Source organism: Micromys minutus (assembly GCF_963924665.1).
Source record: "Micromys minutus genome assembly, chromosome: 1".
NCBI classification, from domain to species: domain Eukaryota; kingdom Metazoa; phylum Chordata; class Mammalia; order Rodentia; family Muridae; genus Micromys; species Micromys minutus.
Genome location: NC_137969.1, coordinates 123,847,667 through 123,862,442, shown reverse-complemented (window position 1 = coordinate 123,862,442; position 14,776 = coordinate 123,847,667). Strand labels below are relative to the sequence as shown.

The following is a 14,776-nucleotide window of genomic DNA, read 5'->3' as shown; positions in this document are numbered from 1 at the left end:
CTGGGCTGCATTAGACAGAAAGCTGAATGTGAGCCTAAGAGCAGTCCTCTATTCTCTTGTTCAGTTCCTGCCTACAGCTTCTTGCCCTGAGTTCCTGCCCCGATTTCACTCCATGATAAACTATATATATATATATATATATATATATATATATATATATATATAGAGAGAGAGAGAGAGAGAGAGAGAGAGAGAGAGAGAGAGAGAGAGCCTGCGAGATGGAATTAACCCTTTCCTCTACAGATTGCCTTTTTGTCATGGTGTTTATCACAACAAGAGAACAAAAACTAGAAATAGAAATTGGTACCAGAAGTAGAACCTTTCTGTAACAAACCTTACCATGTTCTATGTCAGGGATGCGGGAGGGGAGGTAGGGGGTTTATAGAGATTTGGGCTAGAAAAGACATTGAGTGCTCAAAGATTAATGGGCTGTTCTGTGAAAGCTTAGAAAAAAAAAATACAGACAATAAAGCCTGGCTCCTGAAGTTTCAGAGGGAAGTTTTAGAGCCCCTCAACGATGCTCAGAGTCATTAGTATAAAAATTTGAATTTAAAACCTGCAGTTTCTGGTCAGCTGGATCTGAGGAATCTACTGTGGTTAACAAGAAACCAGCACCACTGAGGCCATTGCCTAGTTAGGACAATTGGATGACGGATGCTGGTCATCTGGAGCTGGAATTTCACAACAGAGATGAATAAGAGACCGGGATCACTGGGGTGAAGTCTTCTGAGAAGTATTTCTTCAGGGTCAGTACACAGTGCAGGGCCAGTGATACACAGCCACTGGCTGTGGGACGCAACATGTAGCATGGAGGGTCTCCCCCACGGAACAGAGAGCAGCTCAGGCTGAGTACTGAGTGAGAGGTCTAGAGTCTCCCTGAACACAGGCCAGCAGAAGGCATTGTTGAAGATGCAGCCTCAGCTGAAGTGGAGACTCCAGGATGGAAGGGGCCCTGGAGAGAGAGAGAAACTGAGCCTTAGCACTAGGGAGAGGCCTTTGGTGAAAGTACAGCTTCTGTTACAGTGGAAACGCCAGGGTTATTGTAGACGCCAAGACTCTGAGATGTCCACCACAGAAAACTAGACCAGTGGGTAATGGCTGTAAGAAGACTAGCAGTGGCAGGCGTGAGGCAGTCAGAAAGAGGATGCGTGCACTAACTGGCTTCTGCTTTCCTCTGCTGTTTCCTTCTGGGCCACACCTTGTGTGAGAGCACTGCCCACACTTGGAGTGAGTTTTCCTTTAGACAGTGCTTTCTGAAAATGCCCACACAGACAACCCCAGCGTGGTTTACTAGACTCCTAGGTGTTTCTCAGTCCTCTCTCTAAGCACTGAGGCAACTGTAGGGGAGACACAGAGCCAACAAGGTAGCTTTCATTTCCTCGGTTCAGAATTACCCATTGTAAGGGTTTCTGTAGCTGTGTTGAAAGACCTTGATCAAAACCAACTTGGGGAAAGAAAGGGCTTATTTCATCCACTCTTACATATCATTGTTCACCATTGAAGGACAGGAACTCAGACAGGGCAGGAACTCAGACAGGGCAGGAACTCAGACAGGGCAGGAACTCAGACAGGGCAGGAACTCAGACAGGGCAGGAACGTGGAGGCAGGAGCTAATGATGCAGAGGCCATGGAGGGGTGCTGATCACTGGCTTGCTTATCAAGTCTTGCTCATTATAGAACTCAAGATCATTGGCTCAGGGGTGGCTCCACCTACAATGGGCTGGGTCTTTCTGCAGCAATCACTTATTAAGAAAATGCCCCACAGGCTGATTTAATGGAGACATTTTGTCGGTTGAGGGTCCCTCCCCCCCCCAGATGACTTCAGCTTGTGTCAAGTAGACATTCACCAGCCAGGATATCAATATAATTGCCCATTACAGATGATGTGTGTTTCAAGAAGAGACTGACTCTCAATATCCTACATTTGCAGAATTACATGTACGTAAAGTTCCAAACCTGAGACTTAGATTCCTAAACATCTAGTTGTTTTACTTCTACAATTTGTCTTTAACATCCAGGAAGTGAGCTTTTGGTAAAAAACACTCAGTGAAAACGAGCCTGAAACCCTGAATTAACAGAAGCGTGGGCTATTGCTATTTACGAATTGTCCAGGATACAGATAGGGGCACCCTGTGAAGGCTCCCTAACCGACTCTGAGGCTGTGAGTGGGAGATAGCCCTGCAAATGGCGACTGTTGCTGTGCCCTAATGAGAGCCATTTGCCTCCTCACGGAGCACACAGCTGGTTTGATTCAGATCCGTTTCCTCGACGGGAATCTCTCTGTCACTTGATAGACTATAGTAGCTATAGAACAATAGGTAAGAGACAAAATAATATTTTTCCCTTTCTGTTTTTAGTTTGTAGTGATAACTGTGTGCTTGAAAGCTGGGCTGGAAACCTCCTATTGGACATGGGTAAGAATATCTCCAATCGCATGTCTCTTTATTACAAAGCCTGCAGCTTTCAGTCGAGAAGCATTGGGCCTGGAGAAAGAACTAGGGATTATGAATAGAAAACATTGAGTTCCATGAGTTTATTCCTGTGGCTCCTCCAGCCCTTTAACTGTGCACTGTTACCATCACAAAATGATGGAGACATTCAGACTCATGTGCCTTTGCTTAGGGGTATGATCGGAGTGGTGTTCCCAATAAAAGCTATTAGGAAGTAATTCTGAAGAAAATTAAATTAGTGACAGATCAGTCCTTGGTCACAAATGCATAGTCTGTATTAACCAAGTTCCACTTCCCACATATTAGTCTGGCAGCCTGTCCGCTTGCAAGAAGAGAGACTCAATAAAGAAAACGAAATTGTAGTTTGACACTCACGGTGGGGGGGGGGGCATCGGAACAAGGGATTTATATTTGACACTCCTTGACCTACACACAATGTTCTCTCATTGAGAAAAAACATAGAGAACACGGATGAAGGTGAGCGAAAGACGGCCATGGATTAAAAAGAATAAAGTTGAGTAGAGGACAGTGGCTAAGACCGCAGAGCAGATGCACACAGTTATAGCACATTCTGGGAGGCTGTATCCTTATGACTTCAATACCGATCAGAAGAGAATCCGTGAGTGTTTAATGGCCGTGTGCTCAGCTGGTTGGGGTGTCTTGACCCACATCTCCTTTCTCACAGTTCAGCCACATCGCCATCTGGGGCAGCATCGCACTCTGGGTGGTGTTCTTCGGGATCTACTCATCTCTGTGGCCCGCGGTTCCCATGGCCCCTGACATGTCTGGAGAGGTAATGTGTGCCTTAGGAATGGGTATCTATTAACGAGCATGCATTTTGTGGGTCTCTATTCAACCAGCGTCTGACCACCCTCAAACGCCACAAGCGGGAGAGATAAATCTCCAAACCAGTATTTTAGCTTCAACATTTAACTTAAATCCGACTTATCCTTTCACAAACACAACCGGAACGATAAAATATAGTTGTGGGGAACTTGAATCTTGTCACAAATACCCGTATAGAAGATGCCTTTAAAAAAAATAATTAGACCATAAATCCACAAATGTGTATAGGATAAGGGACTGAGGGGAATTGGTATGGCTCCTTCTTTGGGACAATCTGTCATTCTGTCTGTTGTCTCTGATTGCTGTCACTAGACTAAGTGCACTTTTCAAGCCATTTTAATGACATAGTGTGACTCTCGTTCTGAAGGAGTTGTGGCACGTGACATCTTGGCCTTATCATCCTTCATTTCCAATTTTGTCTTGCAGTTTCTTGTTACACTGGGAGGAATTGAGTTATTAGGTGTTTGTTGGGGGGGGGATGTCAAAAGATCCCCTTTCCTTCAGAAGAGAGTCCAGCGGTAGGAGGGTTTATGATTTCAATTGCAGGAAATTTGACATAAAATGTATAAAAGAAAATGTGGAAGACATTTCGGGATTTCCTGTGACCGCACAGTAACTTGCAAATCAAGGTAATGTGAGCCCTGTTGCGGGCTGCTGTTTCGCAGCGTTCACAGGAGCCCTCCTCAGTGGTTTGCACGTATTCCCTGCCCGTAACTCTGCCTGAGTGCCCTTCACTTTTGACAGTCTGGTTTATAGATCATTTTCGTGAAATCTGATCTGACAGCACCCTGCTTTTTATAAATTAACAGAATGCAGACACTTGAAAAAAAATGTGGTTAGATTTATTAGAGAGAGGCATTAGATACTATTACAGAAAAACCAGATGCACCGAGAAACCCGCTATTCCCTCCATCAAATGTGAAGGTATCTTTTGAAACACACACTGTGAAGCCTAGAAAATTTACAGCATGTGTTTTAAAGAAAGCAGAGAGAAGGCCGAGAACACACCTCCTCTTGGCCTTGGTCTCTAAGTCTTTTTTTTTTCTCACCTGGAAGAGGAAAATGTCATGTGTGTGACAGTGTATGTCTCGAGTCTCTGATCATGCTGCGTGAGAAACCCAGTGCTGTTGTCCCCTTCATGTACCAATGTTGATGTGCCAATTTTATCTTCCAAATGAGCACCACAGAAGATGTTGAAACCCCCACCATTTAAGCAACTGTGACTAGTGGGTCAGATGACAAGAACTGAGTTTTTGACCACCTACTTCTAGGACAAGTGCAAAGTATGGTTGGCGTCTAGCCAACCAAATATAATTCTGCCCCTGCCTGTAGAATTCCTGGTATTACCCAAACACAGAACTTAATACCGTCTCCTGAGACGCTCGGCTGTGCTGCGTTTAAATCCAAGCGAAATGAATGTCAGTGGTCCATCACGGGTCCGTCCCCTTCATGGATGGTGGGAACCGCTGTTTCTTCCTGCTTTATGACTACCTCGACTTAGGATAAAGTCTCCGTGTAGCTGGAGCGTCGTTGGAAATAGAAGGACTGAACTCATTCAGCTGTAGGCTCCACTAGCTTGTCCAGAATGTGTCTCGATTCTCCGAGGAAAAGATGGACTCTCTAATGCCATGTTGCACCTCGGTGCTTGTCGCATATTTTGATGTGTGCGTACATGAGTGTATGTGTGTTCAGATGAACCTCACCTCCAGCTAAGGGTTTGACAGCAATGCCATTCATGTTTGTCAACCAGAGGCGGTGTCCATTTGTTTCTTGAGCAGAAGGGGAAGAGGATCTCCTGTGCTTGGTTTATGACATTTGGTGATAAGCACAGCCCCTGCTTACGTTAAAACTCAAGTCACTTCAGAAAGAAATGATTCATCATGCATGTGAAATTGTACAAATCCTAAAATCTTTGTCTCATTTGACACTACAGAATATATATATATGTATATATATATATATGTGTGTGTGTATATATACACATATATGTATATATTCACATCTATGTGACATTTTCGCTTTTCTGCTGATATATCTATTATAAGGTCGGGCAGAAGCTGGCTGGCTGTGTTACGGTTTGTTTATTCACTTGATTTTCCTAAGGAAGTCAATGCAGCATACGGATGGCAGTTCATTGTTGCAAGTAGCAGCAATCAGTGCTGGCTGGCTTGACATGTCCTGTATAACATGCATAGTGAAATGCCACCCAGTGCGAGGTCCAGCGTGTGGGGACACTTCACAGAATTCCTGACACAGGGGGCAATAGCTTTCTGTCACCACCAAGAGCAGGATCACCTGATGTCAGGTTCAGAGTCTGCACTCCCTACTAGTTGGTCCCTCCGTGTCTCAACACTTCCTTCTGAGACTAAATTATATGCATAGGTATGTTCTTAGTTGCCAAGAAGTTTAATATAGGCAGTCTTCAAGGCAAAAGAACAGAAAATAGTATAAACAGGCTTTGGGGACTGGGGTGCTCTGCAGCCTTAACGGAGCACCAGCTGAGTAGCGGAGCTATTCCAAAAGGCAGCCAAGATCCAGGAGCACCCCCATCCCAGTGCTGTTGAATACTCACTTCCCCTCAGGTACTTTTCCAAGGACTGTATGCATAGTCGTTAGATCTGACATGCATCTCCCGGGGTTCTTCTGTGTCAGCCACTTTTCTTGGTGCTGGATTCATGGATGATGAGAAGCACCCCTTCCCGCAGCTGACTTCCCTGGTAGGAGGAAAAAATGAGATAAGTAAGTGCCATGCGCATGCGCAGAGGGAAGTGAGCCAGATCCTAAGGTGTTTGCTCCGGGTTAGACAAGCAACCATTGGATGAACCTGTCAGACATTAACTTCCGGGTTCCCGTCACAAACTTGTCTTAGTAACCAATTTAAAGACAATTAACTGAGGCACTGAGAAATTAAGTCTGACCTCCCATAGGGAGTGGCAAAGAAGAGACTTTCAGGACTAATACTACCTGGTACTAGATGCTTAGTAGGGACACCGTGAATCCATAAGGAAGCTTCCTCCCAATGACTGCCTCTCGTGGATTTGCACAGAAGAGGAAACATGTTGCCTGTTGTCCTACACTGCTGCTTTTCCAAGGTCTGGATGCTGCAAAGGTCATTGCAGGTCCACAGCAAGCACCGATGCTGCAGTCATCTTTGTTTCTTTGCTTAGCCATTTGTATGGGACAGGGTTTCCCTAGGACCCCAGTGACGGACATTAAATGACACCAACCTAAACTTCTGCTGTGTCATCTGCAGGCACACACCCTGCAGACACCTTCCACCTTAACAGGTTAGAAGATGCAGAGAGGGAGATTTAAGCTCTGATAACTTCTTTCCATATGACATAGACAGAGCAGGGTGCTGGGATTGCCCAAGTCGTGTTCCAGAGATGGAAACCAGTTCAGTCACTAGCAACACTGAGGCAACAAAGTTACCCATCCCGCATCTCCATGGTAACTTCTAGTTCCTAGGCATCCTCTCCTGCCCCCAGGTCCCCATGGCTTCTATGGCTTCTCAAGTGTAACAAGTTCAAAGGGCTCAGCCTTAGCTCACAGGTTTCAGGGTGTGAATTATACAACTTACTGATGCAGGTCCGTGCCTCCAAGTCAGCTCCATAGGCGTCCCCATGTGGCTCGGGGTCGTGTACCCATCTCCACCTTGTGGGTTTGGTTCACCTTTGCAGCCTCTGGTGTATGTGAAGACACAGCTGCTTTTCACATGGAAGGGAAGACCCTTGCTCATAGAGAGTGGGAAGAGAGAGAGCCAATACTTACCAGGAACCCAGTGTGTTCTAGCGACACATTTCATGTCAGACATGACTCATGTTAGCTAGATTCATACTGTCATAAGCAGAGGAATCGCCGGTGGCTAGCTAGTGACCCAGAGAATGAAGTCCCAACTTTATTTTCAAATCCCAGTGGTTTGTTCAGACATGCTGAGGAATTCTTTATCTTCTCTTAGGTACCTATTATTGCTCCTACTTTTAGGTAGGTAGGCTCTTTGTGGAAGTTTGGTCTGGTTCTTCCTCCCAGACCCATGCTCCCAGAAATAAGACTCGGACCCAAAATACATTGTAGATATCTTGGCCACAAAGCTATGTTCTTCTCTGACTAGATCATAACTTAAAATAACCTATTCGTTCTAAGCTATACTCAACCATGTGGCTGTTTATCTGTGCTCAAGCACCTGTATTCATCATTCCATCTGTATTCATATATTCCCAGGCAAGTTTCTCTTGCTTGACACTATCCCAGAATCCTTTCTGCCTACAGGATGTCCCACCTCCTGCTTCCTGCCTAAGCTATAGGCCATTGGATTTATTATTGACAGGTACAACATCCATATAGAAACAAGCTTTTTTTGTTTCTGCAGCTCTTTCCTTTCATCTTGCAGCCCTCTTCCTGTTTTCATTTGTCCTGTTATTTCATAGCTACCAGAGCTCCAGATCAGTTTCCTAAGTTAAGCAAGTATGAAACTGTTTCCATCTTTTGAAAAAGTGTCCAGAATTCTAATCACATGGTGCAGCACCCACCTTGCTTCGGCTCATCTCTAGGAATCATACTTTCACTTTTACCAGGGCAGTGGAGATGGCCCAGCCAGCAAAGGACTTGCCAAACAAGCATAGGGGTCCTAGTTTAGTCCCCAAAACCCAGAGTCTTTTTGGCTTGTTGGTTGATTGGTTGGTTAGCTGGTTGGTTTGTTGGTTGGTTGGTTGGTTGGTTGGTTGGTTGGTTGGTTGGTTGGTTGGTTGGTCAATTGGTTGGTTGGCTGACTGGTTGGTTGCTTGCTTGCTTACTTGCTTGCTTGCTTGGCTGGGTGGCTGGCTGGCTGGCTGGCTGGTTGGTTGGTCGGTCAGTTGATTGGTCAATTGGCTGGTCAGTTGGTTGGTTGGATGACTGGTTGGTTGGTTGGTTGGCTGGTTGGCTGGCTGGCTGGCTAACTGACTGGTTGGTTGGTTGGTTGGTTGGTTGGTTGGTTGGTTGGTTGGTTGGTTGGTTTGGTTTGGTTTGGTTTGGTATTGTAAAAGCAAGGTGTAGTGTGATATAATTCCATACTTATAAACCCAACAATGGAAAAGACAAAAACAAAAAAGCAGGCCACTGGTGCACATTGGATAGCCAGCCTATCCTACTTAAGGAACTCCAGGCCAAAGACAGATGTGTATCAAAAACCAAGATAGGCAATGCCCAAGGAATAACACCTGATGTTATTGTCTGCTCATACACACACACACATACATATGTACACATACACACATGAGAAATTCAACCTTTATCCTAGCCTAGTCTTTTTAATAGCAAAATTGGCTATTAATAATAGCCATCACATTTTTTGAAAGAAAATAATACCCATCACATTTTTTAACCATATGAAATGGCATGTCATATAGTAAAAGAACACATGGCTATTACTCGTCTAGTGTGACCCCTTCTGTGCCCATATATTCCTTGAAACCCTTATTGGTGTTCACTCACTGAGGAGCCACAACAGACACTCTTAGATGGGTCCTAGCAAACACCTCACAGTCGGAGTGGTTCAGTCATCTCATGAGCTGTACGTGGAAAACAGCCTTTTTCTGTCCCCGTAACCACCAGCCCTCAAACATCTGTCCCATTTGCTTTTCTTCCTTCAGTCCATGATGGCTTGTCTCTCAGCCACAGCAGCTGTGGAGCCTTAACCCTCATTTGGTTCCAGTGTCATAGATCAAAGCATTTACACGAATGTCTGTGTACTCGGTAAAGTGGCCAGTGGTGTCTGCAGGTGGCCTTCCAGTCCTCAGCCGTCCTTGGCTGCCTCTGTCACTGTTTGGAGGTTTATTTTATGAAGCAACTGTAGCTTCTTTTTTTTTTTTTTTTTTTTTTTTTTTTTTGTGGACTTGCCAGAAGGGTAAGGGGCAGCTCATCCTTCCACAACTCCTAGTTGGTGGTTCTTAGTTGGTGGTAGGATGTTCCCTTCATAATTCTGTACTGGGTCTCCAACACAGTCATTCTGCATGCCTGCCTAAAATTATGATTAAACAATAATGATTAACAAATAACTCAGTGCCCAAATTACTAAAATACCATTTTTAGAAGGAAGGATGACATTGGTAAGAGAAAGTGAATTCTAGGAAGTGAGCCAATTGGAGAAAAGTGTTTACAAATAGAGAAAAGGCAGAGCAACAAGCTTGGCTGCAACTTTAAATGTTTTCTGGCTGTGATTTAAAAGGGCGACTATCTTTTTTTTCAGACCTGACTTGTTTTGTTTTTTTTTTTTTTTTCAGTACACCACTTTATGGGGAAAGGAGAGCCCTGGGGAAAAGCGTTGTGTCATACAAACATAGGCCAGCCTGCTTTCCAGACTTGCCCAGATGATGGCACTGGGTAGTTTTTTGCAATTTCCAGAAGAAAAAAAAAAATGTTTTTTCCCAAAATGATTAGTGAGCCAGGTTTAAAAAAAGAAAAAAGCAGCTATATCGAACTTTATCAAGGGTCATTTCACATCAGGATTAATACCAGAAGCTGGGTTGCAGCAACAACAACAAAAAAAAAAAAAAAAAAAAACCTTTTAAATTTATTACGCATTTGCAGACACACACTGCAAAGTGCCCCCAACCCCCATCGACATCTGTTTCTGCTCTCCCTGGCCTCAGGGATCTATAAAACTACCGAAGGAAATTGAAGTTAAGGAAAGAGCATGTGTTTTACAGAATTTCAGATCTCTTGATTGAGGTTTGTAAAGTCCGTCTGAAGAACAGTAAAAATTTTTCTTAGGCCCTTTGGTTCACCCCCGAACTAGAGCACTGATAAGATTTTCCTAAACTGTGCCGTTGCCTATTCCCAACATCATAAATCACACTTCATATGAGGAATTTCCTGCTTAAAATAGTTCTTATCCACCTATCAGCTCTTAATTACTAAACAGCAATATAATAAGTTATTGGTTGTAAGGCTAAAGCTCCCAAGGAGGGACAGGGTTTTTTTGTTTTGTTTTGTTTTTGTTTTTGTTTTTTTTAATCTGAGATTACTGTGCTAAGCCAAGTATCCTGGAGGGAACCACTAATCTAAACTTCATCAGATGTTCTTCAGTGAGCCAAGGACAATCACCAACCCATCTAATAAAACATGCCTTGGTCACAGTCCCCATGACCCTGACAGTGAGTGAGGCTAGTGGTGAATTACCACCTCACAGACCTTCTTGTTACGGGAGGGGTGTCTAGAAATGCTAAAGCCGAAGAGACATAAGAACAGCAAACATCATCCTGATTCGGGTCCTCAGCACGTACTTCAACGTCGTCATTCTTCTTACAGTCATGAAGCGATGTGGTGTTGGTTTTTCGTATCCATGGCATCTTTCTCTCAGATGCACAGCGAGTGTCTAACTTACTCCTCCTTGCTCTGTCTTGGGAAGCCGAGAACAGAACTAGTCCTTGCACATAGGTGGTCTCCTTGCTGGTGACGCTGTAGCTGCTAGCCAGATGTGGTCCTCCAGATAACTGAGCAAGGGCAGAGAGTGCAGCGTGTGACAGTTCCTCTGTATTCCTTTCTTCTGTGATGGGGTGGGGAGGGGCTTAATGTTACTTCTGTATGTGATGAGGTAGTGGCAGTCATTTTACAGAGTAGAACATAATGGGTAGGTAGAGAAGAGCAAGATAGGATACAACAGATGCTCAAGAAGGTGTTTTTGAAGATGAGACTGTTAGGCTGAAATTTGGGTACCTGTTATACAAAAAAGATCATCTCGGGGTCAAGGAAGAGAGAGCGTCTCTGGTCTAAGGCCTTTCTGTTTAGAGAGTAAAAATATTGAGATCTGAGATTATGTATCCCTTCTTATACAGTTTACCCAGTAACAGCATAAGGCCTTCAATCATATTTTCTCATAATCAAAATATTTTGTTATTAACCCCATCCCCGCTTTAGGTTGTTTTTACATTTTTAAAATGGCACAAGGAAAATCAAAATAAAACTACAACTCTGTTCCTAATTATTTTCCCTACGCTGGGAACTGCAGTCCTAGAAAACAGCCCTTCAGAGCCACACAGTTCCCAGCATCCTCTCTGCTATTGCAGAAGACTGCTCCTTCACAGCACCTTCTTTATACAGGGCTGTAGAGCCAGGCTTTGCTAATGGGATACAATTAACTGCTGTTGATTCAGTCCCAGCTAGAGCCTCCTTTTTCTCTGACCATCTTCTTTGCTGGTTTATTTTTACATCGCCTGCTCTGTTGAGACAGTGGAGATGTGAGAACTTCTTACAGGGCATTCTAGTCTCCACATTGGGAAATGTAAGTTCCTTCCAGCCCCTCACCACCTCTAGAATTGTCCACAGAAGAGAAGTAGACGTTCTCTGTGCTGGTGTCTACATATTTTATACAATCTTTGTCTGTCTGTCTGTCTGTGGTTACCCTAGCAGCAAAACGTTTTCCCCATCTTCTGAGTCATCAAGAACTGCTAGAAATAATTGCAAACATATTGGGGTTTATCCAAAACACCCTTCTCCTTATTTTCTGGATGTTCTGCCCTGTCTATTTTTATGGAGAAAGTAGTAATTCATCTTACACAAGAGCCTAATTCAGTTGAGCTCAGCCAGGATTTATGGAGTGCCTGCATGCCAGGCCCTACACTGGCTATCAGGAGATCCAAAGTTCACAAACAGGTATGTTCTAGTGTGCGGAATAAGTGGACAGAGAATCTCATCCAGCTGCTAATAGTATAAGCAGAGGATCAAGTGCTTGTTTCCAGCGGTTGCTGTAGAAGGCTGCTGGGTTCCACTACCAACCTCAGTGCCCAGATGCTGGGCATCCCCAGGACATAGAGAGAGAAAAGAGGTCTCTGAGGAGAGAACACCTCTGTAAACACAGGGCCCATGTCATTAGGGTAGAGAGACTCTGTGAAGCTCATACTGGGTGGTTAAGAATAAACCAGACCACAGAAGTTCCTCGGATGCCTTTAGCATCCACTTCTTTATACCAGGACAGATAGCTCTGCAATAGGTTACACAGTATTCCAGAGAGTACCAGAAGCCATAGGAAACAGGTTTGGATCAAAGGAATGGAGAAATGAATGTGAATAAGTAGTTCCTGAGTCACAGAAAATGTGTTTTATATGTCCTGTAATATACCTGAAGACTTGACAGCATTCATTTCAGCAGAAATAAAACAGCATCAGAAGGCATTTCTTAATGACAGGTGTAAGCATAAAGTACAAATTTTCTTTTCCTGTCTTTACATTTTCTCAGAAGGAAGATTTCACCCAGATACCCCAAGTCAACAGAGTGTCACATCTCTTAAGTGGAAGTTTTTGGGAGCTTGGCATTCACTTTTAGTTAAAGTGCAAGGTGGCTGAGTGCCATTCTCAGGGTGTTTCACAGCCTGTCACCACAGTGGTACCTTCATGTATTTGCAGGTTCAAAGCCCAGCTTTTCAGTGTCCGATGGCTATCGATTGTATGAGGCTGGTAGGAACTTCCCAGCATCTGAGCCGGTCATGCTAGCAAAGGACTTGATAGCATTCTGTGTATACAGAATTTATGTTATACCATAAAAAATTAATATGGATGTATGGTTGCCTAACTCAGCTTCCAAGGTAGGAAGGGATAGTTTTGTGTCTCGGGTTTGATGAAGCAGATCCTTCCGGCCACTGGTGGTGAGTGGCTGAGAATGGAATGCCCAGCAGGAAAGACCCCATGGGTGACTGAGGTTGGGTGGGATGGATTGAAATTGGAATGTGGCCACACACACAGTCTTGTTTTTTCCAAAGAAATATGCAACTGCTGCTATGGGCAGGAAAGGAAGAATCCACATAGGAAGAAGAGCCAAGAAGTCTCGTATGAAGAGACATAAGACCTGCAATTCAAAGCCAGCCATTGAAATAGTTTCAGGTTTTTGTTGTTTTAATAATTATTTCATGAAAATGGTGCTTCCTGAGGAGATTAGCAGACACCAGGGAAAGAGATGAGAAGAACAGCGAGCTCCCAACATAAACTTAAAAAGGGAGAGAGACGGGAACTGAGAGTTTGACTTTGCTGGGCCCAGAACAAACGCTCTGAGCTTGGAAAACTAGCACAGTTAACCTCCTGGGACTGGATTAGCTGTCTTAGAGCCAAATCCTAAGAAACAGAATCGACTTGCTGATAGTTTTCTCTAACGTGTTCCCTCCCTGTAAAAAGCCCTAGTCATCAAAGATGTAAGAAAAACAGAGACTCTGCTCACCATACCATTAAGGATGAGGGTATGTGGAATGAAGTTCTGAATGAATACATTTAAACCTTTTTTTTAACATACAGGTCAGGGGCTGAAGAGAGCAGCAATAGAGATCAAGTCCCTCAGTGTGGAAAAAGACCAAACCCAAAAGATGTTGGCCAACGTATTAAAATAATCAATATTTTTATCTTATTACAGTAAAGATTTTGCTTTAAAACATAAATTCTTAGTGAAAACTTCTTAATAACTTGAGTAGCTCAGAATCACTGACTAGCTGTCTGTAATCTGTCTGCTGAACTTCATATAGTTTACTCATTTAACAGATCCATGGAAAAGCACTCGCCTGGTTTCTGTGGGTTACAACTATGAAAAGAAGGGGTTTGCCCCAAAGCTTATCATCCAGAGGGGAAATGAGAACGAATAAGCTTAAAACTTGGTGGAGAAGCTGTGGGGTTCTCAGTGCTAGGGAGCTGACAGAGGTCTGTGGATGAGGTCAACCTAGAGAGCCCAACCAACAACAGCTAGCTACAGGGGTCCCTTGACTGTCACCGCCAGCAAAGTTACCATCACAGGAAAGCAGAAAGCAGCTCGGTTCAACATGATGTTCAAACGTTGGGAGTCTGACTCTGTGTAGTATTTCAGACATATTTAGGCACAGCACCATCTAGTGAAAACTGTGCAGGTGATAATTAACTCCATCCCATGTGAGCAAACAAAGCACAAAGTAAGCTAAGTAAATAGCATATGTGACTACATCAGACGCTTTGTAAGAAACCTGTAACACCTTCCATAAAGACGGGCTCTACACATTGGCAAGGAAACAGGCTTACTCGAAGGGTCCGAGGGAGATCGGGTGTGGTTTCTGACCACACAGATAGTACAAAGATCACCAGGTTATTAACCACGTCGGCTCCCAGCCTTCTCATTGGATAACAAGTCACGCATCTCTCACTTTGAAGAAACATCCTTTCGTGTTTAACATTCCAGGTTCCCTAGTTCTTAGTTATCAATAAACACAGGAGCCTTTGTGCCTCCTACTGTGTGTGTGAGTGTGTGTGTGTATGTGTGTGTATGTGGGTGTGTGAGTATATATGTACATGTGTGTGTGCATGTGTGCATGTGTAGGTGTATGTGTGTGCTAGTGTGTGTGTGTGTGTGTGTGTGTGAAGTTTAAATAAAGTTATGCCACTTGAGCTAATAGATTAAGAGCTATAATGTAACAAAAATCCCCTTAGTGAGTTGTTGGTCAGGGGAGTCCAAGAAGCTACCAAAACACGACATGCTATTGATGTTCCCTTTGGTGT

At 43.9% G+C, this 14,776-nt stretch overlaps 1 protein-coding gene across 2 annotated transcripts in view; it reads left to right on the top strand.

Annotated features, from left to right (window-relative positions):
- The window catches only part of ATP8A1 (ATPase phospholipid transporting 8A1), a 214,776-nt gene that overhangs the window by 184,744 nt on the left and 15,256 nt on the right, over positions 1-14,776 (top strand). For both annotated transcript variants that reach the window (XM_080910104.1, XM_080910103.1), the window contains 2 exons: positions 2,358-2,414; positions 3,136-3,243. In XM_080910104.1, the coding sequence (XP_080766230.1) occupies positions 2,358-2,414; positions 3,136-3,243 (165 nt within the window). The remainder of the gene's footprint in view (positions 1-2,357; positions 2,415-3,135; positions 3,244-14,776) is intronic.